This window comes from Protobothrops mucrosquamatus, unplaced genomic scaffold (assembly GCF_001527695.2).
Source record: "Protobothrops mucrosquamatus isolate PMUCROS unplaced genomic scaffold, P.Mucros_1.0 scaffold757, whole genome shotgun sequence".
NCBI classification, from domain to species: Eukaryota; Metazoa; Chordata; class Lepidosauria; order Squamata; family Viperidae; genus Protobothrops; species Protobothrops mucrosquamatus.
The window spans coordinates 167,675-194,838 of NW_015387027.1; the positions used below are offsets into that span (position 1 = coordinate 167,675).

General features: G+C 37.5%; 1 protein-coding gene across 1 annotated transcript in view; it reads right to left on the reverse strand.

Moving 5' to 3' along the window:
* The window catches only part of COP1 (COP1 E3 ubiquitin ligase), a 118,592-nt gene that overhangs the window by 74,934 nt on the left and 16,494 nt on the right, over positions 1-27,164 (reverse strand). Inside the window, exons 4-11 of the mRNA XM_029284601.1 lie at positions 26,619-26,695; positions 24,868-24,987; positions 23,197-23,265; positions 16,180-16,239; positions 14,998-15,074; positions 10,077-10,131; positions 9,056-9,170; positions 6,765-6,900 (exon numbers count right to left, since the gene is read on the reverse strand). Of these exons, the coding sequence (XP_029140434.1) occupies positions 6,765-6,900; positions 9,056-9,170; positions 10,077-10,131; positions 14,998-15,074; positions 16,180-16,239; positions 23,197-23,265; positions 24,868-24,987; positions 26,619-26,695 (709 nt within the window). The remainder of the gene's footprint in view (positions 1-6,764; positions 6,901-9,055; positions 9,171-10,076; positions 10,132-14,997; positions 15,075-16,179; positions 16,240-23,196; positions 23,266-24,867; positions 24,988-26,618; positions 26,696-27,164) is intronic.

Genomic DNA, 27,164 nt, shown 5'->3' on the forward strand with positions numbered 1-27,164 from the left:
TATACATTTTTAAAAATAACATATAATTGTAATAATAACATAATAATTCATTGTGTATGAAATGTATGTTCATACAATTGGTGGCACAGTGGTTAGAATGCAATACTGCAGGCTAATTCATTGCTCACTCCAGGAGTTTGATTCTCATCGGCTTAAGGTTGCCTCAGCCTTCCAAGGTCAGTAAGATGAGGACCCAGATCATTGGGGGCAATATGCTGACTCTGTAAACCACTTAGAGAGGGCTGTAAAACACTGTGAAGTGGTATATAAATCTAAGTGCTATTGCTATTGCTATTTTGTCATTATTATCACATGAATTAGAAGTATATAAAAATATACTTGGGCTGAATTCTTCTCAAGATGCACACACACAATTTATTTGTATGAACATAACGTTTTCACGTTAGTTTCATATTAGCTCACACTTCTAGCATAGAATATTTTCTTAAAGAAAAATTTGCAACTATAGAGCAAAAAAAAACTTGAGAATTTGCTATTTCTTCTGTTTTTACAGATATACTGTATGCTTACAGCCTTGTTTGTTAATAGAGATAAAAATAACTATATTTATTAACTGAAGAGATGTTTAATGTGTTTGTATGATATATCACCAAACAGCGAGCATTCACAATAACATCTCTAAAATATCAGGAGTTTAACATTATTTATTAATACTAAATTTTACAAAATGTTCCGCTGGTAACTCAAAAACTTTCACTGATTAGTTTTCCAAATTCAGAATATGCAAATTTCCATATTCAGAATATGGAAATATCCCTAAAATTAAAACTCAGCAATGAACAATATAAGCATTTGCAGTGAGATTCCACAACCATTCAAAAGCTCAGACAAAATGGGGATATTCGTCCCTGGCCAAAAGATATCAGGGGGCTGAACAATCCACAGAGTCTCGGATCCGGGTGCAAGAAACGGGGAGAGCAGCTTGAAGTGATTCTGGCAAAAAAGCAAAGATGCTCAACATATACGTAATCCTTGACTTATGGCTGGTGATTTACTGAAAGGTCTTCAGTACTGTAATCCTTATTATTATTTGAACCTGATATATAAAATTATTTGGAGGATTGCCAAATTTTCTTTTTGTTTGCCATAATAAAACTCAGGTTTAATTCCAGAAATGTTGGCTGATAAAATTTTCAATCTGTACCATTCATTTTTTGTTTTTGTTTTTTCCAGCCCCATTTTTCTCTCACTTGATTGTACTGCATTTGGTATTATGGTATTTGACAGTAAAGCATCAGCACGATCTACCTCCTGCACACTAATAGCAAACACATACAATCAATGTGGATCTTATATAGGCAATTAAAAAAGCACCACTCATTTGTATAAGAGGGGAAAGATTTTCAGAAATGCTCAAACACAAAAAAGAACAGAATACTCTGGCTGAATGAAATTCTAATAGCAATATTTTGATGCAATATTTTTTGTAGCACACATGTATACATATTAAAAATCCAGAACAAGCTGGAGTATCAGGATATTTTTCACATCCTTTTTGCTTACAGAGTTGAGCCATTTTTTTTCCAAAATATAACAGAAAACCAAAGCCTCCCATATGGCAGCAGTCTGCATGTTTAAACTGACGAGGAGACGCCAATGCTGCAGAAATGTTAGTCCCCATTGGATAGCCTTAGGACCCTCATGCTGGCGACATAATACTCTACAGCAGACATGTCAAACACAAGGCTCGGGGGCTGGATATGGCCCACGAAGTGGTTTCATGTGGCCCGCGAAGTCGTCCTGGAAACAGTGAGGGAACAGCCCCCGCTGCCTTGGCCCTGGCCCAAGCCAGCCGGGAGCCAATGTACAATTTTGTAGTGGCCATCTATGCTGAAATGCATTCAGTCATAGATTCACAAGGCGGTCTGGAAACAGCAAGGAACCAGCTCCTGCCGTGTCGGCCCCACCCCCTGGGTGCATGCTGGGGAGGTGTCACCCTTTGTGAGGAATGAAGAAATGCACCATCGCCTGGAAGTGGACAGCAAATGGCCCTCGCCTACTTCACATATCCGGCTTGATAGGCTCTGCCCTGGTCCCACCCCTTTCTGCCAGAGACCCTCAGATCTGTCCCACTTCTGCCCAGGCCCCCACAGGCACCCTTGACGCGAATGATGTTGAGCTGGCCACGCCCACCCAGTAGGCCAAACCCACTCCATCCACGCCCACCCAGTAGGCCGCACCCACCCTGGCCACACACACACCCCCCGAGGGCAACCGCAATGCTGATGTGGCCCTCAATGAAATTGAGTTTGACACCCCTGCTCTACAGGAAGAAAGACAACGTAGGACCACTGCAATCCTCTTAGTTTGCAGTGTCCTCAATACAGACAGCAACTCTGAACTTCTGTTTGATGGAGATTGCCAGAGAAGTAAGGAGGAAATTAATTCTAGGGGGACAGAATAGCAATCTTAGACACTATCATCGAAGAAAAGGGCATTTCAGCAATAAGAAAGATCAGAGCTATTAAAACAATGGTCTTCCCAGGGATAATGCATAGCAGTTAAATCTGGACACTGAAAAAAGAAAGAAAAAGAACCCAAGTGCTTTCCAATTATGCAGTTAGAAATTATTAGTAAGGGTGCCATGCATTGCAAGAGCAAATCAATCTGTCCAAAATCAAATAAAGTCTGACTGTTCCCCTGAAGCAATGACCAGCAAGCAGAAAGTGACATATTCAGGGCACATGATAAAACTAGGAAAAAAGATGTTTCGAAAGGTTGAGGGAAGACAATGGAAAAACTGAATAAAAGAGATAACTGAATGTGGATTTTATCGATCTCATACTGCATTTTAAATTAATTAAAATAGCCAACCCTCCCCTAGGACACCTTTGCTGTCCTTGGAATAGCTATAAGTCAAGATATGAGATCTGTTCAGTTACCAAAGCTAAACCAATTTGATGCAACTAATCAATGTAATCCATCTGCTTATACTGATAAATTTATTCTTATACAAAGAGCTTTCACTGATTTTGTCAAAACAAAGTCTGTTCAAACTAATTATTTCATTTTGCGGAATATCTTGTACATATAACCTGATTTTACTTGTTCACCTAGTTTTCTAAGAAAATAAATCCATTACTTATACTTGATTAGCAACTACTGAATTTATAGGGTCCAGTTATTTTTAAATGGGAATGGTTTTAACTTACAGGATGTATTGGTCTTTGACTTTTCATGCATATTACATGAACAGCTGTTGCTTCTTGACAGCCATTCAGGTTTTGCCAATATTCTATTTTATGGTCAGATCTCTCAGAATTCCAAATGTGCCTTATAACACCAAAAGGTTGCCACTTCCTGCATTAAATAAACCTGATGGGGAATACCAATATCAGTTTCTCTGAAACAGAAGTATTCCATGTCTTCAGAAATTACCTGCTCCTTTGTACATGTATCTAATTCACAAATTCCAAAAATAGGGGCAGAGAAATTTTATTTACTGTTGTACACCTTTTCATAATATAAACTATATTTTCTCTGCACCAAAATGTGCATCAAAACTTAAGATTATAAACGGCATGGAAGCCATTCCATCAACAGTTTTATAATTCTCTGAAATTAAACTCTATTTTTTCCTTTAACAACAAAAATCTATCACTACCCTTCTAAATGATATGTCTTCACTAATGTTTATCTATTGCAGTGCTTAAAAAGTTTGTGTACCTTTTGAATTTTCAATATTTCTTTATAAATATGACCTAAAACATGATCTATTCTCCACACAACTCCTAAAATGAAGAAAAGGGAATCAAGCTAAACGAAAGAGTCAAAAACATTATACTTATTCATTGATTTATTGAGTAAAGTAACCCAAAACTATCTATTTCTGTGGGGTAAAAGTATGCGAACCTCTAGGATCATCAGTTCATCTGAAGCAGAATTTAAGATCGGGTGTTTGAATCAATGTGATAGTTAGTTGTGAGCATTGGAGGTCCTGCCTTATATAAAGAACAGAGTTCTGGAGATCCACTATCAAAGTCTATTCTTCACAACTCAAGGATGTGGAAGTGTTTCATAGGTTCAACAAAAGAGATTTTTGAGTACTTCCATTACTACTGTTCCCAGGATGACCAACTGAGATCATGCCAAGAGCAAGGTATGTTAAAACTCAGGGAGATATACACTGATCAACAATGATGTACATGGCAGGGTTGCAAGGAGAAAGTTACTATTCTCAAAAAGAACAATGCTATCCATTTACAGATTGCAAAAGATGACACAGATAAGCTATCGAAAGATATCAATATCGAAAGATATAAGGATATCGAAAGAATGAGATCAAAACAGAACTTTTTTGGCTTGAATGAAAAGTGTTATATTTCTTGAAAGGAATACATTGCATTCCAACATAAGAACTTTATTTTATCTGTAAAACATGGTGGTGAAAGTACAGTTTGGATCTGCCTTTCTGCCTCTGGACCAAGAGAGCTTTACACAATAGATTGAACTATGAATTCTGAATTGTACCAGCAAATTTTAGAAATAGAAAAGGTACCGTTAGGGTATCTGTCCATGAACTGAAGCTGAAGAGAAAGTCAGTCATGCAACAACCCAAAGCACACAAGTTATATGACCAAAGACTGGTTAAAGCAGAATAAAGTTGATATTTTTGAATGGCCAAGTTCAAATCCTGACCTTAATGCTACGAAAATATTATGGAAGGACCAGGAAGTGAGCAATTCATGTGGGGAAGCCCGCCATGGTCCCTGAATTGAAGCTATTCTGTAAGGAGGAATGGGGTACATTCCTCTAAGCTGATTTGCAGGACTGATCAACAATTATCAGGAATGTTTAGTTACAATTATTGCTACCCAGTGGGAGGGGGGGAGGGATCAGTTACTGAAAGCAAAGATTCACATACTTTTGCCACACACAAATATGTAGTGTTGGATTAGAGGTAAAACAAATGAACACAGACCAAATGGTTTCTTTTCCAATATATTAAAATTATTTCAGCCCATGCAGAAATGAAATGATGCTGCAAGCCAAATACACAATGGTGAGCTTGTAGAAAGAAGTCTGCTTCAATTCCTTGATGACGTGGAATAGTTAAACGCAATGTTTAAAACTACATGAATACAAGAAGAATGAGAAAATTTGTTTATGTGATAGATAATGGGATCAAGGAATACATCATACAATGTATCTGAGAGGTTAATGCATACCATTATGACATGAGGCTGCCATATCTGTTGATGAAACTCTTCTAAAGTCCCATGGGGATTGTAAGGAAAACCAAGGAATCTGCAATTAATCTATTCTATGATGGTAGTCAAGGTGATCATCTTGATACCATCAAGTCCAGTACCTGGGAATTGGATTCCCAAATGATGTAAGCACTCCTCCTAACTCTATCTTCTAAATGAGTCTAGTAGCACAGATAGGTCAAGGGGTGCCATCACATTGCTGAAACTGAAAAACTGAACATCTCTGAAGGATTTTTCTCCATAGTGACCAAACAGAATGACATATTCCTGAACTGTTAAAGGATAATCTGTTATTGTGCAGTTACTGAGCCACTCAAAAAATGATTGAACAAGAACCTTCAGAAGAAATCAAATGCGTTCTTCTTTAAGATTAGTTTCATTAACTGGGAATCCAATCACAAAAAAATGCTGCTCTCTTCTTAGTTAACAGATCAATACATAACTATTTCCTTTTTAAAAGGAAAAAAAGGATAGAAAAAAATGGAAAAAGGCAGCATTGTTGTAAACCGACAAATATAATGTTTTAATTTTTTATTTTTTACATTTTATTTAAAAATCTAGAATCCATCAATTTCTTCATAAATAAAGGGGAAACAATGCAAATATCAAGAGCACAAAACATAACATACAAGTATAGGGGTTTGTACATATAATTCTTACAAGTCTACATTTGAAATTTACATATTCAACCACGTTTAGTATGCTAAATTAGTCTTAAATCTTAAGTTACACTGTCTGGTCCTTCCAACTTAAAATACTTTTTTAAATAAAGGACTTGGCAACATTTGAGAACAGAAAAGAAAGTACTAATTTTTTAAAAAGAAAAATGTGGGAGGTATCTGTTTTTCCACAATTCTGAGAAAGAGAACAATTAACTTATAGGTTTGCTGGTCAGTTTGCTACATGATCCTAACACTATGTAACACACACACACACACACACACACACACACCACACACACAAACATTAAATTAAAAGCAGTTCTACTTCTTGAAATGTCAATATTGGCTCATATGTTCTGAGAAATTTCACTCATTTAGAAATAAAGAAAATGCTTCATATATTCCTTTGGTGAATACAGATGGTATGAGATCTTGCCAACCTACTATTTCTATCAATTACAATTCTTGTTATTACCAACATTACCTGCAAAGTAAACTAAGGTTGCCACCTTGTGGTTTGGTAAATCACTATTACTATATTTACTTACCTGGGAAAGTGACTCTTCCCCCCCCCATACACACACCAATTCACCTTTTAAATGAGAATATTTTACTAAATTTATTGAGAATGCAGAATGGAGACAAAATGTTTCTTTTCAAAATTTCCTTGAAATTGGACTGGACATTGCTTAAAATTCAGCCCAGCTGCTTTTGAGATAAAAACTGTTTAAACACTGATCAAAATAAATTACCCATATATTTTAAATAAATTTGGATATGAATATTCAAATAATGATTAATATTGTAACAACAGGTCAAAAATTATGGATGGATTATTTTGATATTATAGCTCTCAAAAAGTATTTATTACCTTGAGACTATGCTAGATCCGTTGTAGAGATCACTTGCATAAGACAGTGTTGCTAAAGGTCGAACAGAATTGTAGCGAGTAAACTTCGACAGGCACTCTTGAAATTCATCCAGCTGGTTTGAGGTTCTACTATCATCTAGATGGGAAAAGCAGGGAGGAAAGAATGCAATTTAAAGGTTTAGAAGGGAAATATGGTAAACATAGTTCCAGTAACTGCCACTATACGTTTACCGGTCAATTAAATACTATTTTTTTTTCTAATCTGCAGGACTAGCATAGAAACGGTTACAGATGTAGTCCATTAAGATCTGAAAATATGTTCTGCAGTACACAGCAAATAATTTAAGTCAGAATACCTGAAAGTCATATACAATCTTTCATCATCCTTTCCCAGCCTGACGCCTATCAGATGATATAGTAGGTACACACAGATGTCATCCCCCACAAGCATGATTTGGGCATAACCAAGTACTTCTGTGGAAAATACATACAATGTAAAAGTAGTCTTCTATTAGTTTGCCTAATTCTAATGCTCTTAGTAAAACTACCAAATATTGTTTGAGAGGGAAAATAACTTTTTTCAAATACTTAAGACATGAGAAAAGCATCCCCACTGTCAAACTTGCTGCAACGTAATTCCATACCCATTTATATAATATGAATACAAATCCCAATGGATGTTATAAAATATACTATAATCGAGATTTAAATAAGCCACTTTCTTATTACAAAGCTGGGATGTAATCAGTGTAAAACTCTGTTATTTTGTACATGGGATTAGATCAAGGGAGTGAAAGACAAGGATATGTCATGAAAAATATATGTGTTGGATGTGAGAAAAACAGGTAGTCTAGACCAGGGCTTTTCAACTTTTCACCCATTGTACCACTTTTAGGATATGGCAACATCCGAGTACCACCAGTCGCCTAGCAAAGTGTCAAAAACTTGATGACCCCCCCCAAAAGGAAAAAAGTGATAAAGTACAGGTAGTCCTCGACTTACAACAGTTTGCTTAGTGACTGTTCGAAGTTACAATGGCACTGAAAAAGGTGCCCCCCAAACAACAGCTGAGCAAAACACCTGCCTGCGGCGCTCTTCCTCCTGTCCAAGGTTTCATTGTTGTGAACGTTTCTGTTGAGGATGGGCAGCGGGGGTTGGGTGGGGGGGTGTTTGGTTTTTATTCCCCCCATCTGCTGGGTGGTTGCAGCAGGTTTTGGTTACTTCACATGACCCTGGGACACTGTGATCGTCATAAATATGAATCAGTTGCCAAGTATCTGAATGTAAATCACAAGACGCTGGAGATGCTGCAACATTCCAGCTGATCGGCACTTCTTCTGGGCTCAGCAGAAGCGCCAGGATCAGTGCTGCTTTCCAGCTGATTGGTGCTTCTTCAGGGCTCAGCAGAATCACCAGGATCAGCGTCGAGCTCCAGCTGGAGCCTGGCGCTGATCCTGGCGCTTCCACTGAACCCTGACAGCCCTGCAGCTCCAGCCGTCTCTCGCTCAGACTTGTGCAGTGCTGCCACCGGTTCAGCTCATTCCCCTCCCCCACTACCACTTTTCTAGGATGGTCGTGTATCACCTGCCAGGTGCCAATGTACCACAAGTGGTACCCGTACCACTGGTTGAAAAGCCCTGGTCTAGACATCCAGTGGTTTGAGGAGGAATGTCCCATAATGTGAACTGCAGAAGAATTGAATTACACTGTAATGGAAATCCAACCATATGGAAGGCGACTGAGATGTGACAGGTCTCCAGGATAAGACATATAACACCTATGAATAAGAGTGCCAGCATTCAAGAAAAAATATAACCCTGAGATTTATACAGAAAAAAATGGAAGGAACCGGAAGAAAAAAAGAAACAAGGTTCAGGATCCAATCTGCCTCTATCACCAGGACAAGAAGTTTAGTCTTCTGAGCTTTCAGACTTGTGCTAGAGCTCATCCTCAGGCAACTTCTCTCTCACCAGAATGTGTCGCTTAGAGACAAGAAACATTATTTTGAAGTAAACGATATTAGGAAAGGGATGAATCATACAAATATAACATTTTGTGTTGAAAAGGAGATGAAGAGAATAGGGGAAAAATATCAGGCAGAGACTACAACAATTAAAAATCACAAAACAGAAAAGAGTTATATTATGGCTGCGGATGTCTATTATCCTATCCTATCCTATCCTATCCTATCCTAATCCTATCCCAACCATAGCAAATTACTATGCAAAATAGAAGGAGGATATTGGGAGGCAAGATAAACCACTTTATTCAGAAGCTAACAGGCATTCTACCTGATAGACGAGTCATCCTGGTAGAAAAGTAGCATTGTTCCAAATCTTCAAAATGAGCTGTAAGTCTTTTCCTCCTTGAAGCTAAGGTACTATTATACCATGGCTGTTTCTTAGTCTGAATGAAGGAAAAGTAAAAACTATGTTCATAAATCAAACTCACTCCAACTATTTTGGATTAGAATATACTCTTCATTTTACAAATTGCACTTAAGATATTTCAGAAAGATATTTATTTTATTTTTTTAAAGTTATGTAATGTACAGGTGAAAGGAGAAGTTCAACAGATTTACACTTACATATCTGATTTAAGTTTCACAAAAGAATAACAAAATCAAATGTCACAGTATTAAAAAAAATACCCTCTTTTAAGTTATTCTCACACCAATATTGTTTTGATACTACAAACTAAAAAAAAGGCTGACTCTAGATCTTCTGGAAGGTTAAGAAAAAGGCAGATTATGAAAACAAACATTAGCATCACCAATGTATCTTGTTCCAAAGATTTACAATCTGTTGTCAGGAAAAATACTCCCATTTAACTCAGCATATAAAATATAAAATGGGTGACCAAATGTGATAATTAAAACCAAGAGGGTTCTCCACTCAACTGGATCTGGGAAAAAGGCCAATCTTAAGAACTTTTCTAAAGGCAAGCAGAGTTGAATATATTGTGGGGAGAATATTCCAAAGAACTAGAGCAACCACCAAGAAGGCATGCATTCAGACATAAGATATTTCTCTTTAAAAGAGAGCTCCTCCTACGACTGTGTGGGGCAGGCAGATGTTCTTGGGAGATGGCAATCGCACAGGTCACCCAATTCTATGCCATTGTAGAGCTTTAAAGAAAGTAACTGGGTCCTTTAATCACACCCGGGAGTCTACTGGGAGTTAATGCACAACTCTGCAGAGTTGTAGTGCCACATGGGCATAACAAATAGCAAATATTCTGAACATTCCAGATTCAAAAAGGTATCTGCAACATTTGTCAGCATATCTGTGTGTATAAAGTTTACTCTCATACCTGGGAACTGCCACTAAATCCAGGTTGGCTATATTCTGTAGAATCAATAATGCTACTGTAAAAATAAAAAACAGAATATGCATGAACAATAGTTAATAACAATTTTAAAAAATCTGAGTTTTAATTTATCTAATAGTATGACTAAGAAAAAGGGTTTTATTGGAAGTTCTTAAGAGGAAAATTTCCTAGTCTTTTTGGAGATGAGATTGGAATTGGTAGTCCTCAACTTACAACCATAATTGAGCCCAAAATTTCTGTTGCTAAGCAAGGCAGTTGTTAAGTAAGTTTTGTCCTATTTTATGATGTTTTTGCCACAGTTGTCAAGAAAATCACTGCAGTTGTTAAGTGAATCATGTGGACATTAAATGAATCTGGGTTCCCCCACTGACTTTGCTTATCAGAAGCCAGCTGGGAAGGTTATAAATGCTGATCACATGACCCGGCAACAACGCAACTGTCGTAAATACATGACAGTTGTTAAGTATGCATATTTTGATCACGTGATCATAGGGATGCTGTAATGATCATAGGTGTGAAAACCGGTCATAAGTTGCTTTTTCTGGTGCTGTTGTAACTTTGAACAGTAACTAAATGAATGTTTGTAAACCGAGGACTACCTATACCTGTACAGCAATTCTATACTGAGGTACTAGAGTAGATAATCAAGCTGCTATTAAATATGATTGTGAGCAATACAGCCACCTATAATTTTGTAGAGGCAGAATTTGGTTACTGCAGTGAATGGAGTCTTCTTGCTAGTGGAGGCTCCATTCACCTTACTCTCTGCTATGCACTCTCAATCCATTTGCAAATATTAGCTGATAACTCATAATACTATCATTTTCTCAGTGTAGGTAAAAATAATTATCTTTATATATATACATATACATATATACATACACACACACACACACACACACAAAGTGTGATAGGGCCATCCTTCCTGGCTGACCGTAATTGCCTTACGGAAGGATGGCAATTACAGAAGGATGGCCCTATCACACGAGCAATGAGTAAGCAGTTAGGCTAGCAAGGTCTACAAAAAAGAACTCCCCACCCCCTAAGCTTCACTCTGAGGACGCTGGCAGTGGACCAGCGAAAGCTAAGTTGTTTTTTAATATTGCAAATAGTTGTTTTTATTGTTTTAAAATTCTTTTAACAATAAACAGCTTGTTTATACCTCTCCCAGAGATCGAAGATTGTGTTATTGAACAGATATGCCCGGGATTCGCATTTTCGCATTCAGGTCTTTTCCCATGTAAGATTGAGAGTATCTTGGTGACGTTTTGACGAGATCCCACTCGTCATCTTCAGGCTGGGGTCTTCGGCTTCGTGCCTGTGCGAGCAAAGTGTGATCGGAGCTGCCGTCTCTCTATAAATACTGGTGGGGGTGCGTGGAATGCTGGCTTAGTTGCTGTAGGTGGATTGGTTGGCTGTGTGGGAGCCATTGTTTGCGGATTGTTTGGCTGTTTCGTAACATCCTGAGTAGTTGAGGTGCTGGCTGTGTGCCCATTAGTCTTTTGTGCTATAACGACCTGGGTAATGAGTTGTGTGATTACATCCTGAGATCTAGTGTAGTGATATCCTGAGTTTTGTGTTGCAACATCCTGAGTTTTAGCGTTGTAGCCTCCTGAGTTCTGTGATGTGATGTCCAGAGCAGAAGGCTGTGATGTAGCATACCAGGCTTTGGTTTGGCTCCGAGTTTGCGGTCTAGCTCTGTGTTCACGGCGTGTGCCCGTTTGCTTTGTGTGGGGGTCGGAGGGAGGTGCAGCAGCTGGTGATGTCGTCGTGGTTTGGCTTCTGGATGGTGGTTGCATCTCGTCTGAGGGATGGGTTTGGCCTTGGGTTTGGGTCTGGTGAGGGTGAATGGTGTGGCGTATTGTGTTATAATAATAATAATAAAGTTGGAAGGGACCTTGGAGGTCATCGAGTCCAACCCCCTGCTCAGACAGGAACCCTACACCATTTCAGACAAATGGCTGTCCAGTCTCTTCTTAAAAACTTCCAGTGTTGGAGCATTCACCGCTTCTGGAGGCAGGTTGTTCCATTGGTTAATTGTTCTAACTGTCAGGAAGTTTCTCCTTAGTTCTAAGTTGCTTCTCTCCTTGATCAGTTTCCACCCATTGCTTCTCGTCCTACCTTCAGGTGCCTTGGAGAATAGCTTGACTCCCTCTTCTTTGTGGCAGCCCCTGAGATATTGGAACACTGCTATCATGTCCCCCCTCGTCCTTCTCTTCGTTAAACTAGACATACCCAATTCCAGCAACAGTTTTCGTGGCTAGGACCCGTTTGTTGATTAGGGCTAGTTTCCAGATGTCTGGTAGGCGGGAGGTATCGTCACGTTTATTCATGTTGTGGGGGTGTTTTTCTATTTCGATGGCTTCCATAATTATTCTCTTGTTGTGGTGTTCAGTTTTGGAGATTAGTTTGGTTCCTTCAAAATCAATTTCATGTCCTGTAATTTTAAGGTGCTGGAAGAGGGAGGAAGTTTTTTCTTCTTTTCTGACTGCGTTCTTGTGTTCTGTGATGCGGGCATTTATTCTCCTATTAGTTTGTCCAATGTATGTGGCTGGGCAGATTTTGCATGGTATTTCATAGACTCCTTGGTTTTCTAGCTGGATCCTGTCTTTGGGGTTTCTTAAGATGTTGGCTATTTTTTGGTCGGTGCCGAAGGCTGTCTTGATATTGTGTTTGTGGAGAATTTTGCTGATTTTATCTGTGCTGCCTTTGATGTAGGGGAGGAGGGCGATGTCGTTGTACTATTCTATGTCTCAGTTCTTGGGGGGTGTTTCCCTTTGGATTAGGTTGGTAATTGTATTTCTTTGGAATTCGTTGGAGATTAACACGTTTGTGAGAGTGTGTAATTCAGTTTTCAGGTGATCTTTGTCGGCTAGGCGTTTGGTTCTGGAGATGAGGGCCTTGGCTACGGAGTTGATCTGTGCAGGGTGGTGGTGGGATTGTGCGTTTAAGTAGCGGTTTGTGTGTGTTTTTTCCTGGTAGATGGTGTGTCCTAGGGAGCCATTGGGTTTTTTGTAGATTAGGACGTCCAGAAAGGGAAGTTGGTTGTTAGCTTCTATTTCCATCATGAATTGTATTTTGGGGTTTAGGCTGTTGAGATGTGTGAGGAAGTTGTCCAGTTTTTCTTTCCTGTGTGGCCAAATTACAAAAGTGTCATCTACATATCTGAGCCAGAGTTTGGGTTTGTGTTCAGATTTGTCTAAGGCGTTGGTTTCGAAGTGTTCCATGTATAGGTTTGCGATGACGGGTGAGAGGGGTGATCCCATAGGTGCTCCTTCTATCTGTTTGTATCTTTGTCCATTGTGGATGAAGTATGTGTTGGTTAGTTGAAACGTCGCCAAGATACTCTCAATCTTACACAGGAAAAGACCCGAATACGCCAAGACCTGCATACCTGTACCCGTGTATATATATATATGTTTTCGTAGATTTTCACGGGTACAGGTATGCAGGTCTTGGCGTATTCAGGTCTTTTCGGGTCAATCTTACATGGGAAAAGACCCAAATACACCAAGACCTGCATATATATATATATAATGTTTTTAAACATTAAAAACAATACTCCAACAAAGGTAGGCCTGGGAAATGGCTGACACAGTATTATTACAAAGCCCTATTTTATTAGTTATCCATTCATAGCAATAATTAAGTTTTCTTGATCATGTTGTATAGTCCTAGTAATTAAAACTAATCAATTTGTTGCTGCGGAGGTGGACATATCTTCCACTCATTTTTTTATTTTCTATTTTATTTTTATACTTCTAGAGTCTCTAGAGAACTCAAGATGTTTCTAGAAGTTGATACTTTGTTTTATCACAAACAAATTCCTTTTTTGTTGTTTAAAATTTGAAAAAAATTGGAATAATGGAATAGGGAGAAAATTTACTTCCTAAAAACTATTTTAAAAAATCTGCTCTGTATTGATCCAATTTGCCTTCTTCTAGACCCCCTGTGCTATTACCCCTGAATATTTATTTATCCAAATATTTGGCATTTTTATTTATTACTGTCTTAAAACAACAAGCTATATTTCATGACAATTAAAACAACATGATCTTGATATTAATGTCCTAGACTATATTCCCATATTTAGGTCTTTTCTCTTTAACAGAAACACATAATATATTTTATGCTTCTTAAAGTTGCCAATGTATAAATAGAACTGCACAGTGCTACAGATCTAGAGACAGAAAGATGCTTCAGAGTGCTCATGTAGCATTTTCCTGCAATTTCTTAAAGCAAATATCTCCCCCCCCCCAGGACTATTGGAGCTGTAGACATTTTTCTATCCAATAGTTCTATAGACAGTTATTTTGCTAACAATACCCGCTATGTTAATTTATAAGGATACCTTTTAACAGAGTTCATCTCTAATTTGTGAAGAAAACAGATTAAGGAGGATATTAAAGCACTCACTCAAGCAAAAACTCCTGCTTTCTAGCTTTTGCATACAGAAGTCTATGGTGAAACATCCCAGACTTTACAGATTTACAACATCAACAGTGTTGTAGATTTATCCCTTTGTATTATGTAATTTCTATCAATGTTTGCTTATATATAAACTATGCTTTAAGACAGGTTAATAAGGAGTAGAACAAAGATGGAAAGGGAGAAAAAGATATAAAGTGGTTTTCACTATATTTTTTATGAATTCTGTACAAACTTCAAAAATGGCTTAAAAGATTACTTCAGATTTGGACTGAGTACAAGCACACCACTTTTCACCATTAAAGCAGACAATTTGTCAGGAATCCTCACAAATCATTAAAAGAACATGTAAAGCAAGAGGATCTTTTTTCAGGTTTGCATGCCTGCTTTAATAAAAAGCAGAGAGATGCAGGCATTCTTTTTAAAAATCATTTGAAAAACATTTGTACATCTAATTCAACTGATATTTGGTTACCTATGTGAAGGAGATGGAGCTTCAAACTGGGGCACAGTGCTGTCTTCACTGACTGGTGAATACAAGCCACTCATTTCCTGGAATACAGAGCCACACCATAACTAAACAATATATTTATATCCTTTCATTAATTTTATTTTTTTAATCAAAGTATTTGTTATGACTTGCCATCAAATCATTTTTACCCCTAGTAACTACACAGATAGATTTTTCCCATGATAAACTGGTCTTTCAAGTCCTCTAATAGCACACCACTCACCATTATAATTGAATCCCTCCACCTTGCTATTCTTTTTCCTTCCACCCTTCCCATCATTAAAGCTTTTTCCAGAGGTCTTTGCATAATGTCTCTAAAATCAAAGCATTCCGCTCATGGTTATTGTAGTTATTTTCTCCTTTCATATTTAACAGAGCTTACTGTGCTTCCTTCAGGATTTACTGAAAAGGAGGCCAGAATTAAAAAGTTCCCACCTCAGCCGTTTAAAACCAATAAAATAAGCCATGTCAGTTATTACCATTTCAAATGCAGAAATGTTATAATTAATGTTAATGCAAAAATTCTATTTAAATGTTATCAGAAAATAAACAGGAGATTTGTTTAGTTTGCTGAAATTTATAGGGTGGCCTAACAGGATGAGCACTTAGCATTCTTACATTCAGAAACTGAATTCACACCAATGACACTATTTCCTCTTCTTTCTCAGTATACCTTTCAAATAACTCCAAAAATATCCACTACACAAGTCCAGATTTTGGTCCAAAGGAAGACTCCAGATGGAAGAGAAAAGCTCATTCGGCTATTGAACCACACTGTTGTCATCAAACAAGAATTTCAACCATTTTTACTACAGTACTTAAGTGAATCACATGGTTGCTAAGTGAATTATATGATTGTTAAGCTTCTCCAATTGACCAGCTGGAAAGATTGCAAGTTATAATCATCTGACCTCAAGATGCTGCAACAGTCATAAATAGAAGCCGGTTACCAAGTACTCAAATTCCAATCACTTTACTGTGGAGGTAAAGCTTTATAATTGGCAGCATTATTTGTGGGTTTATGGTAAACTCATAAAAAGTTAATCCCCCACCTTTACACTTGCCATCAAACATGATGCAATCAAAACAGTTTGATATACATTAAAACAAAAACCTGCTTGTTGCAATGAGTGTGAAGAGCCTCACCTCTACTCGTTTAATATCTTCTTCCAAAACACTCAACTCCTTCTGGATTTGCTCTAACTGCTGTAGATTTAAAAAATGATTTTAAAAATATAAGTTATACTGGCAGGATTATCATAAATTACTTGTGACAGAAAAAGAGGTCGTGGGCACAATAAGTGATAAAAGAACAAAATGCAGTCATGTATTTTTAGATATGCATTCTACCAGTAGACTAGTATATCAAAATGATGCAATACTACCAAAATTATGTTCCTCACCATCAGTTTACAAGCATGCTCAATGTTAATAAATAGAATTTGCTTTTCGTAATAGCTAGTAAAAAAAACCCAAGTAATATGGCAGTCCTTCGGATTTGAAGAAATTATATTGTTGTGCAGTCCATCTGTGGACATGGTTCTGCAGATCACTCTGGAAACACAGAGCAGTGGAATTCCATTGTTGCAATATCTATGGAGGTCACTTTGTGACACAGCTCATGGTTTTCCAACAGGCTTCATAGTATAGGGCTTTCCAGCAGGTTCTGTTAGCAACTACAGTTTCTAGTTCCTTTGGCTGGATATAAATGTATAGGGGTTTTTTCACAGAGTCTTTGTAGCGCTTGTGTGGTTGACTTCAAGGTCTCTTCCCAGACTTCAATACACTGTAGAGCAACTGATGAGGTACATCTGTTCTGATTATCTGTCCCACCCATCTCATCTGAGCTCTGATAACCAGGGATTCAATGCTGGTGGACTCTGCACAATCCAAGACCCTCCAAATTGGAGATATGATTTTGCAATTGAATGCCAAGGAGTGGAGAGCATGGATCTAAAATTTCTCTTGTTGTTTGATGTGCCTTCAGTACAGAGTCCGGGACATACATCCATATAGAAGTGAAGGGATAACCACAGCTCTGTAGAATTTGTTGATTGAGCACTCTAGTACATAACCACCTCAGTGCCTTTGTCCAAAGATCCATCACTCAAGATGATGTTTCCCAAGTATTTGAACCTGTTTACATTTGTCAACTGGGTGTTGTCAACAGTGATTTTGGGTTCTATGGGCTTGGTATTTGGCATGGGGGTAGTGAAGTACTTTAGTCTTTTTCGGGCTGATAATTAGGCTGAGAAGCCTAGCAGCTTTTAAGAATTTGTTCAGCGTCAGCAAAGAGGGTTTCTTGAATGATTGTGTGGAGGCACTTCGTATTATCATCTTTTATTGCTTTATTGTATATATAAAAATATTTCCTCTTCAGCAGTACAAGTATGGTCAATGTTAAACAGATTTTGCCTTTCTTAAAAGTCATTTTAAAAAACAACTATACTTCAAGTAATAGGAAGTCACTGATTCTAGCAACAATTGGTACTAAGACACTTGAATACTCATTTATTTTAGGACATTTAGTAAGATAACTGAACTCAACTGAAATTGTGTTTGTCTAGCAATACATATAGTATGCTGAAACTTTAGAATTAGCAAAGATGATAGTGTTAACATGCCCCAATACCTTTGAAAAAATATGCTGAGTCAGAACTCTGTAATATCATAATTTCAATTATTCACAATTAGCATATTGCCTAGTAAACAAGAAAAAACAGCTAGCTGCTGATCAGCTGAATTATCACCTCAGTGTGATTCCTGCTGAAGAGATTTCACATAATTCTCCACATCTTTAAATTGCTTCTCAAGAATTTAGATTCCTCATTCTCTATTTTTAAAGTAGTATCTAATATTTATTGCTATGCTTGGAAGAATGTAATAATAGCTGCTGAAAACTCAGAGATAGAAAACTATATGACTATTTATTTAAATATCCGACGAACTTATATTTTAAGCATCACAAGTCCAAAAAAAGAAATACACACTATTTTATCTGCTTGGATTTAAATATATATGGATGTTCAAATCTACGATGCAGTTGAATTCGTCATTGCTTTTATCATCTCTCTGTAGTGTCCTATAATTCTTTCAACAAAGAGATAAAATTTAGCTAAAATACTACATGGAGTGGTATATGTGTGTGTGGCAGGGGGTATTATCTAGCCAAATTCATTAACATAAGCTAAAATTAAAGAATGGTTTGGTAAAGGGGGGAATAGATTAAAGCATTTTGCTGTAATGCAAACATTACTCCTGGTTATATCAGGTTAAAGTGATGATAAAATAATTTATTTCTAATATGCAACCACAATAGACTAGTTTATGGTTTAATTAGTTTTCTTAAAACCAATCTATATCTCTAATAACTTGCATTACAGAGTTCTAAGTCAGAGCCTAACAGTCGGATTCTGAAATATAAACAATAAGAGATAGACTGAATTGGCAAGCAGGAGAATTGGAAATTATTACTTAATATAAAGTATAATGCACAAGGCAACTACTGTATAATCCAGGATTAACTTCTCTGTACTTTAGAATATACAACTGCAAATTTAAAACATCTACCATTATGAACAGTTTGCTGCTCTACATGTAATACTGTACAAAATATATTTGTAATTAGTATAACTGTTCTTCCTTAGAATAGACCTAATGACAGTATAATCATGCTAATTATGCCTAGAAAAAGGTGGAATAGACAATGTCACCACCAGATGGATTTGTAACTAACAAACTGTACTCAACGAGTAGTCCTTAATGGTATTACATCTACATGGAGGGAAGTAAGCAGTGAGGTACCACAAGGTTCCATCTTACGCCCATTACTCTTCAATATCTTCATAAATGACTTGGATGAGGGAATAGAAGGGGAACTCATCACATTTGCAGATGACACTAAACTGGCAGGTATAGCCAACACCCCAGAAGACAAGCTCAGAATCCAAAAAGATCTTGACAGACTTGAACAATGGGTCCTATCCAACAACATGAATTTTAATGCGGAGAAAAAAACAAAGGTGTAAGTACAGATTAGGCAAAATCTGGCTCAAAAACAGTAACTGTGGGAGGGACCTTGAAGTCCCAATAATAATAATAATAATAATAATAATAATAATAATAATAATAATAATAATAATAATAATAATAATAATAATAATAATAATAATAGTAATAGTAATAGTAATAATAATAATATAATTTTTTTTAATTAATAAAAATTTTATTAAAAAATAATAGTAGTAGTAGTAGTAGTAGTAGTAGTAGTAGTAGTAGTAGTAGTAGTAGTAGTAAAGTTGGAAAGGACCTTGGAGGTCATCAAGTCCAACCCCCTGCTCAGGCAGGTAACCCTATACCATTTCGGACAAATGGCTGTCCAGTTTCTTCTTAAAAACTTCCAGTGTTGGAGCATTCACTGCTTCTGGAAGCAGGTTGTTCCACTGGTTAATTGTTCTAACTGTCAGGAAGTTTCTCCTTAGTTCTAGGTTGCTTCTCTCCTTGATTAGTTTCCATCCGTTGCTTTTGTCCTGCCTTCAGGTGCTTTGGAAAATAGCTTGATCTCTCTTTTCTGTGGCAGCCCCTGAGATATTGGAACACTGCTATCATGTCACCCCTCGTCCTTGATGATGATCACTTGAATATGAGCCAGAAGTGTATGGCAGCAGCCAAAAAAGCTAATACAATCCCAGGTTGTATAAACAGAGGCATAGAATCAAAATCACATAAAGTATTAGTACCACTTTATAAAACCTTAGTAAGACCGTATCTGGAATACTGCAACCAATTTTGGTCACTACACTAAAAAAAAGATGAGACTTTGGAAAAAGTTCAGAGAAGAGCAACTAAGATGATCAAAGGCCTGAAGACAAAACATATGAAGAATGATTGCAGGATTTGGGTTGGTTAGTTTAGAGCACAGGTCGGCAACCTGCGGCTCCAGAGCACAATGGTAGTAACTGTAAGAGGGATCTTGTAGACCTACTGGACAATCACTTAAATATGAGCCAGCAATGTGCTGCAGCTGCCAAAAAAGCCAACAGTGTTAGGCTGCATTAACAGAGGGATAAAATCAAGGTCACATGAAGTGTTAATGTCACTTTACAATGCCTTGGTAAGGCCACACTTGGAATACTGCATCCAGTTTTGGTCACCACGATGTAAAAAAGATGCTGAGACTCTAGAAAGAGTACAGAGAAGAGCAACAAAGATGATTAGGGGACTGGAGGCTAAAGCATATAAGGAAAGGCTGCTGGAATTGGGTATGTCTAGTTTAACGAAGAGAAGGACGAGGGGGGACATGATAGCAGTGTTCCAATATCTTAGGGGCTGCCACAAAGAAGAGGGAGTCAGGCTATTCTCCAAAGCGCCTGAAGGCAGGACAAGAAGCAACGGGTGGAAACTAACCAAAGAGAGAAGCAACCTAGAATTAAGGAGAAACTTCCTGACAGTTAGAACAATTAACCAGTGGAACAACCTGCCTCCAGAAGCGGTAAATGCGCCAACACTGGAAGTTTTTAAGAAGAAACTGGACAGCCATTTGTCCAAAATGGTATAGGGTTTCCTGCCTGAGCAGGAGGTTGGACTAGATGACCTCCGAGGTCCCTTCCAACTTTTATCATTATTATTATTATTAGACTCTAGAAAGAGTACAGAGAAGAGCAACAAAGATGATTAGGCGACTGGAGACTAAAACATATAAGGAACGGTTGTTGGAATTGGGTATGTCTAGTTTAATGAAGAGAAGGACTAGGGGTGATATGATAGCAGTGTTCCAATATTGCAGGGGTTGCCACAAAGAAGTGGGAGTCAAGCTATTCTCCAAAACACCTGAGGGCAGGACAAGAAGCAATGGATGGAAACTAATCAAGGAGAGAAGCAACCTGGAATTAAGGAGAAACTTCCTAACAGTGAGAGCAATTAACCAGTGGAACAGCTTGCCTTCAGTGATTGTGGGCGCTTTATTGTGGAAGTTTTTAAGAAGAGACTGCACAGCCACTTATCTGAAATGGTATAGAATCTCCTGCTTGAGCAGAGAGCTGGATTGGAAAACCTCCAAGGTCCCTTTCCAGATTCTATTCTATTCTATTCTATTCTATTCTATTCTATTCTATTCTATTCTATTCTATTCTATTCTATTCTATTCTGTTCTGTTCTATTCGATTCTTTAAATCCATTTATTTCAATGAGAGTTTTCTTAAATATAGTCAGGTGTGGATACAAGTGTAATCATTCTTCTTTTGTCTTAGCTACTCCTATTTTCCAAAGAAGCCAATAAGATTTCTTTAACATTATGTGTGAACCTGAATTCCAGAACAGTAAACTAAAAAACTGCACATGGCCCAAATTTGTGGTTTGTGAGGAAAATAATTAACCAGGGATCCTATACTGAACATAATTTCAAACAAAATCATACATACTTACTGGTTTATTCAACAAGAGCAATCCAGTAAGATTCATCGGGCAACATGCATTACCATACTTGCTTAGATATGTTTAAATTGAGCCACTGATTAGCCATTTTTTAAAAAACAGTAAGATCATATATAAGATACATAAGATGTGTAATTCTATACATGTATATTGCGTTATATAGTAAGATGACATTATGCAGCAAGCATAAAAGGTATTTGCAGAAATGTTGGTAAGGAAATGTAAGCTGTACTTAATTTATATTTGTTTCAGAATCACCAATATAAATGCTTGAGAAGATTTACATAATTATAGAAGCACAATTTGCTTGCCTCTTGTTTGAAATATACCGAATATCAATTCCTTTTTATTTATTCTTTTAAAACTTCCAAGCAGCCCCTCATGGCAATTATTATGAGCTCAAATTATAGTAGTAAAATATAAATGTAAAAATATCAAAGTGAACACTATGTTTAACCCACATTTTATATTAGAACCACAAGAGTTTATTTTACCTTAAATCTTCAATGGGACAAATCTTTGATGGGACAATGTTGGAAAGGTATCTCATGAGATTACACATAATTTTTCCAAGCAGCAAAGTTTTAGGGACATTTTAAAAATAACTTCAAAACTTTCAATGCTCTGTATGCATTTAAGAATACAGATGATTTTGTTTAAATGTAAGGCTAGGATACTCACATGTAATTCCAATATAGAAAACATAAGGAAGGTAACAGTATGTGTTATAAATCCATGTACAGCTATTTCTTTGAGTCATGTTCAATTGTTAAGTTTGAAAAAGGTCAAATATTCATACTGGCCTTTCCAGATTGGTTCTCTTTTGGCATTTATACAAATAGATAAAACTTGCAATTTGTAAGATGTATCGCTTCTCTCATATTAAATCAATTGTGACAATTATGGGAAAATTCTTCAAGCTCTCCAGTTAATGAATTATTATTTCATTATACTCCTCTTTTGTAAGGAGGAGCTTGAAATGAACACTAATTCAGAATGAAGTACTAAAAAAAATCACCAAAAGCTACAGAAACTTATTTACTTGCAATGTAATAGGCCAGTGGTGGCGAACCCATGACACGGGTGCCAGAGGCTGCACTCAGAACCCTCTCTATGGGCACGCGCGCCATCGCCCCAGTCCTAGGCCTTCAGCTGGGTTTTATAAAACCTTTTCACTTTAGGCCTCCGCCGCCGTGTGCAAAAAAAAAAAAAAAGGTTCAATCAGTCAATTTCAACTTCTCACGGGAAAAAAAAGATCTTGCAAAGTTGGAATTGATTGATTGAACTTTTTAGTCCCACCCAGTCTGCCGTTACCACTGCAGGCATGCCCAGCCAATGGGCCACGCCCAGCCAATGGGCCATGCCCACCCGGCACTCGACGATGCATAAGTGGGTTTTGGGTTGCAGTTTGGACACTCGGTCTCTAAAAGGTTCGCCATCACTGTAATAGGCCTTTGAAATTAATTTTTTTTAAAAAAAACCTTCACCAGAGACAAAGTAACAATTATAAAGCTACACAAAGTTCATGCCAGGTACAATTTATTTCAAGAATTTGTTACAACTGCCAACAAATAACTTTCCTGAATAAACCTCTCTCCTCAAAGATATGAAAAGTAAAGCAAAACAATCCACTACCCTCACTTTTTAAAAAGTAATAAGCCAACCTGTATTATTTAAGAGAGTAATGGAAAGATGTTTTTAATAGTAGTAAATCAAAGTAGGTCATGTTACCTCTCTCTTATTTCTCCTGGCAACCTTCAGGAATTCCATCAAAATCTGTAGCTGGGCAGCATGGGACTCCTGTAACAAAAAGTTGTATTAAACAGGAGAAGAGGTAGAAAAAGGAAATTGGTAAGCAAAGAGGCATTTAAGACACTGCTGTTCTATGTACAATATTTAAATACAGAGATAGATAGATAGATAGATAGATAGATAGATAGATAGATAGATAGATAGATAGATAGATAGATAGATAGATAGATTAGAATCACAAACTGCTAACTGTAGTGGCATTGAGAAAACAAATGATTTATCCACAACTTAAAGTCCACTTCAAATCGTAGTTTCAGATCTTGTATTATGAAATAATCATGTTTGTGGGGAATCTGCTCACATTCCCTTAACTCAGGGATGTCAAACTGCCGGCACACGGGCCGGATGCGTCATGCCAAAACAACGCCCACCCCATTGCCGGCAATGGAAAAAAAGTTGCAATATGTTGTGACACATCATGTGACCTTGCAAGTTTGACACCCCTGCACTAACTGATTCTTACCAAAACTTGAGGCAATAAGGAAAAACACCAAACAAAACAGAAAATAATATACTATACTAGCCAAAAACTGCCAATATATTTTGAGAGAATACCATTCCCTCAAAATGTTGCAATGAAACTTATGGCATATTTTTTTCACACCATTTTTTTCACCTCTGGAACAAAAAGGGAAACAGAAGCTCTATGCAGACAAATAAACATTAATTCGGATTTTGGGGAGGAATCTATTCCAGGAGTTGCTAAAGTACAACACACCACAACGCAGACAGCATGGGAAAGCTGGGACTGCCCTCAGCAATTTATGGAGAGCTCTAGATAATGGAGCCCTTCTGCTCAGGATGTTGATAATACAATATACACATGAAATTATTTTGTTCAAATGTTTTTATCTTCATCTGAAACCTAGTGAAATAATGCATTTTCTAGATGTCTAAAATATCTTATGAAACCCAACAGATTATGCCTTCATTTAAAACTGAATAATGAAGGGAATGTTAACTTCTCAGCCATGTCACAATCTTGTATGATAGACTAGACAAGAGAAACCCTGCTACTTTAAAAGATCTCACATAAAGCCATTTTTTTTTAAAAGTAAAGCATTTTATTCTGATGCTGGTAGGACCATCCATTGAGTATTCAACCATATTCTGGCAAAAAAGGGAATCAGTTTCATTAAATGAAATATATTGTTTCATAATATATACCTACTAAGACAGAGGTCTCCAGCCTTTCTGGGCTCACGGACCGGAGGGAAGGAGAGCAGCTTCAAAATTGGTCTGTGTGCGCTCGCACAGGGCCATGTACACTGGCATGGCACTAGTGGCCTTGTTCACACATGCAGCATGCGCATGCACCATACGCATGTGCGAATGGCTGCGCAACCACCTGGGCTAGCGACCCCATTCACGCATGCACGAATGGACCGCAGACACCTGCCCCGTGCTAGCGTCCCATGTGCAAATGGGGCAGTGGGCGCTAGCACAAGTGGGGGGGGGAAATGTGCGCCCACGCGTGCGCACATCCACCAGCCATTTCTGTGCCTCACTGGCCAAGAGTCCGCGGCCTGGTCCCGGGCCGTGGCTCATAGGTTGGAGACCCCTGTACTGAGAGACTAGAAAAAAGCTTACTGCCTCCAGTTGTTTTTTCTTCTGCACCAGAAGTTCCAACATTAAGTTAACATTGGCCAGATCAAGGTTATCTTGTTCTGTTCCCAACAAATCTTGAAATATTTGCCACCTGTGCCCATTCTAAAGGGGGAAAAAGCAAACAAATGATCAAGACATGTTTCATGACTTAAGTCAATATAGCTTAGACATTACACAATAACATAAAAAGATCACAGTAATCCAATGGAAGCATATCATCCTTTATGCTTGGCCTGAGGCTCAGTGAGGTTCTTCCAGTGGACCATGTCCCAGCCCTTGCCCCGGTCCCATTCACCCCTCCGCCAGAGACCCTCAAATCCGTCCCAGTCCTGTCCAGGCCCGCATAAGTGACCCTGATGCGAGTGATGTCGAGCTGGCCATGCCCATCCAGTAGACCACGCCCATGCCAGCCACGCCCACCCAGTAGGCCATGTCTACCCAGTGGGCCATGCCCACCTAGTGGGCCATGCCCATCCGGCACCCGACGATAAATAAGTGGGGTTTGGGTTGCAGTTTGGGCACTCAGTCTCTAAAAGGTTCGCCATCACTGGTATATATGTTTACTTTAATATGAAAGTGAAACCTTTCAGTCAAACCAATTTCTTGTGTAAAGACAATGTTAGTAGTCCAAACATAACATTAGCAATTATATTTAGAATCTGCTTACGTTTATCACCTGAATTTCAACAAATATTATTAACATGTTTACATTTGTGAATTAACTATTTCAATAAAATACCTGATGTGCTTAAAAGCTATGATCTCATAATATTCAGTATGGCCCCAACTTGCTGATTTTTTTGTACGTCCTTAAAGATTTAGCTCTGTGCCAAGGCTTGGGATTCCGAGTGTGTGCAGACCCATTTTATAGTTTAGTAATTATGAGTGATTTATTCTTGGCTCCTACATATTTTTATATTATTAGTCACTTGGTGAAATAGGTGGCCAAATTAAATAAGTATACGAATAAATGTTTCTTGGAAGAACCTTAGAATCTATCAGAATGGCATATACATACCACCTTCCCTTAAATTCTCAAGAAGATATAGATGCTGCATTATGATATGTCCCCACGTATGAAGTTTCATGTGATTTCCAATGACAAACCCCTCTCCTGTGCTAAGGAGTTTTCTTTTTATACATGTATATCACAACTGATGTTTGCAGTTACACTGGCCACCATGATGCCGCGTGTAACTTATCAGACATATACCACTAGATATTTCCTATGAGTATCAAAGCTTAACTAGGAATTAAATGCATGGACCATTGCATTATATAATGATCTGAACTGGAATAGTCCATGACTTCTGGATTGCCACTAAAGCAATCTTATTTGTTCTGTAGAGAATTTGAACTTCACAGAAAAAAGACCTGGCTATGTGAATTAGAAGTGTAGTATCAGTTTTAATATCACTGATATTCGTACCTAAGTCTTATAAAGCATAACTTTCATTATTATCTCATTGTCATAACTTGTGATAATTATAAACTGCACTAGAAAATAGAGAACATTTTGAATCTATATTCATAAATCTATCAAAAACCATTATATTAAATAGTAAAGTTACACTATATAATGAAAATCCCAAATAACACTTTGCTTACACAGATTAACTCAGCTGTCTGCCAAAGAAACAGACATTCTAAAATGCTTAGAACATAGGAATACCATGCACCACATCCCTTAAGCCCAGAAATAAACAAATGAAAGAAAGAAGATTGGGACATACGGTGCTACTCACTGAATGGTCCAATTTGAATCTCTTTTCCTCAAATCTTTGCTTCTGTTTAAGGATGAGCTCATTCACTATAGGGAAAAAAGATCTAAGTAGTACATTTTAAAATGATAGATAAAAGACAAACTGTCTTACAAATAAATGCATATTAAGAAGATCAAATGAGTAAACTTCAACACTGCACTTTTATTAATTCAATAAGATTAAACACAATAGAGCAACAAATATTATTACTCACTTGCCAATCAGAATAAAAAGAATTCCAATATTTTTCTGGAAAATGTATACTGTATATAGAGTATTTTTAATTTACACAGCAGTATTGATGAATACAATCACTCATTTTATTTCAGCATATACAGTACATCAAAATAAGATGCATCTTCACCATTCTGTAACTGGTTCATCAAATGTGACCATTAAATACATTCAGATTTGTGGGCGGCCAGCCTCCTCTAACATATTAATAATCTAGACATCATAGTGGTAGCACATTAAATCAGAAATATTTGGTGAAAATAAAGCATGCCATTCTTACCA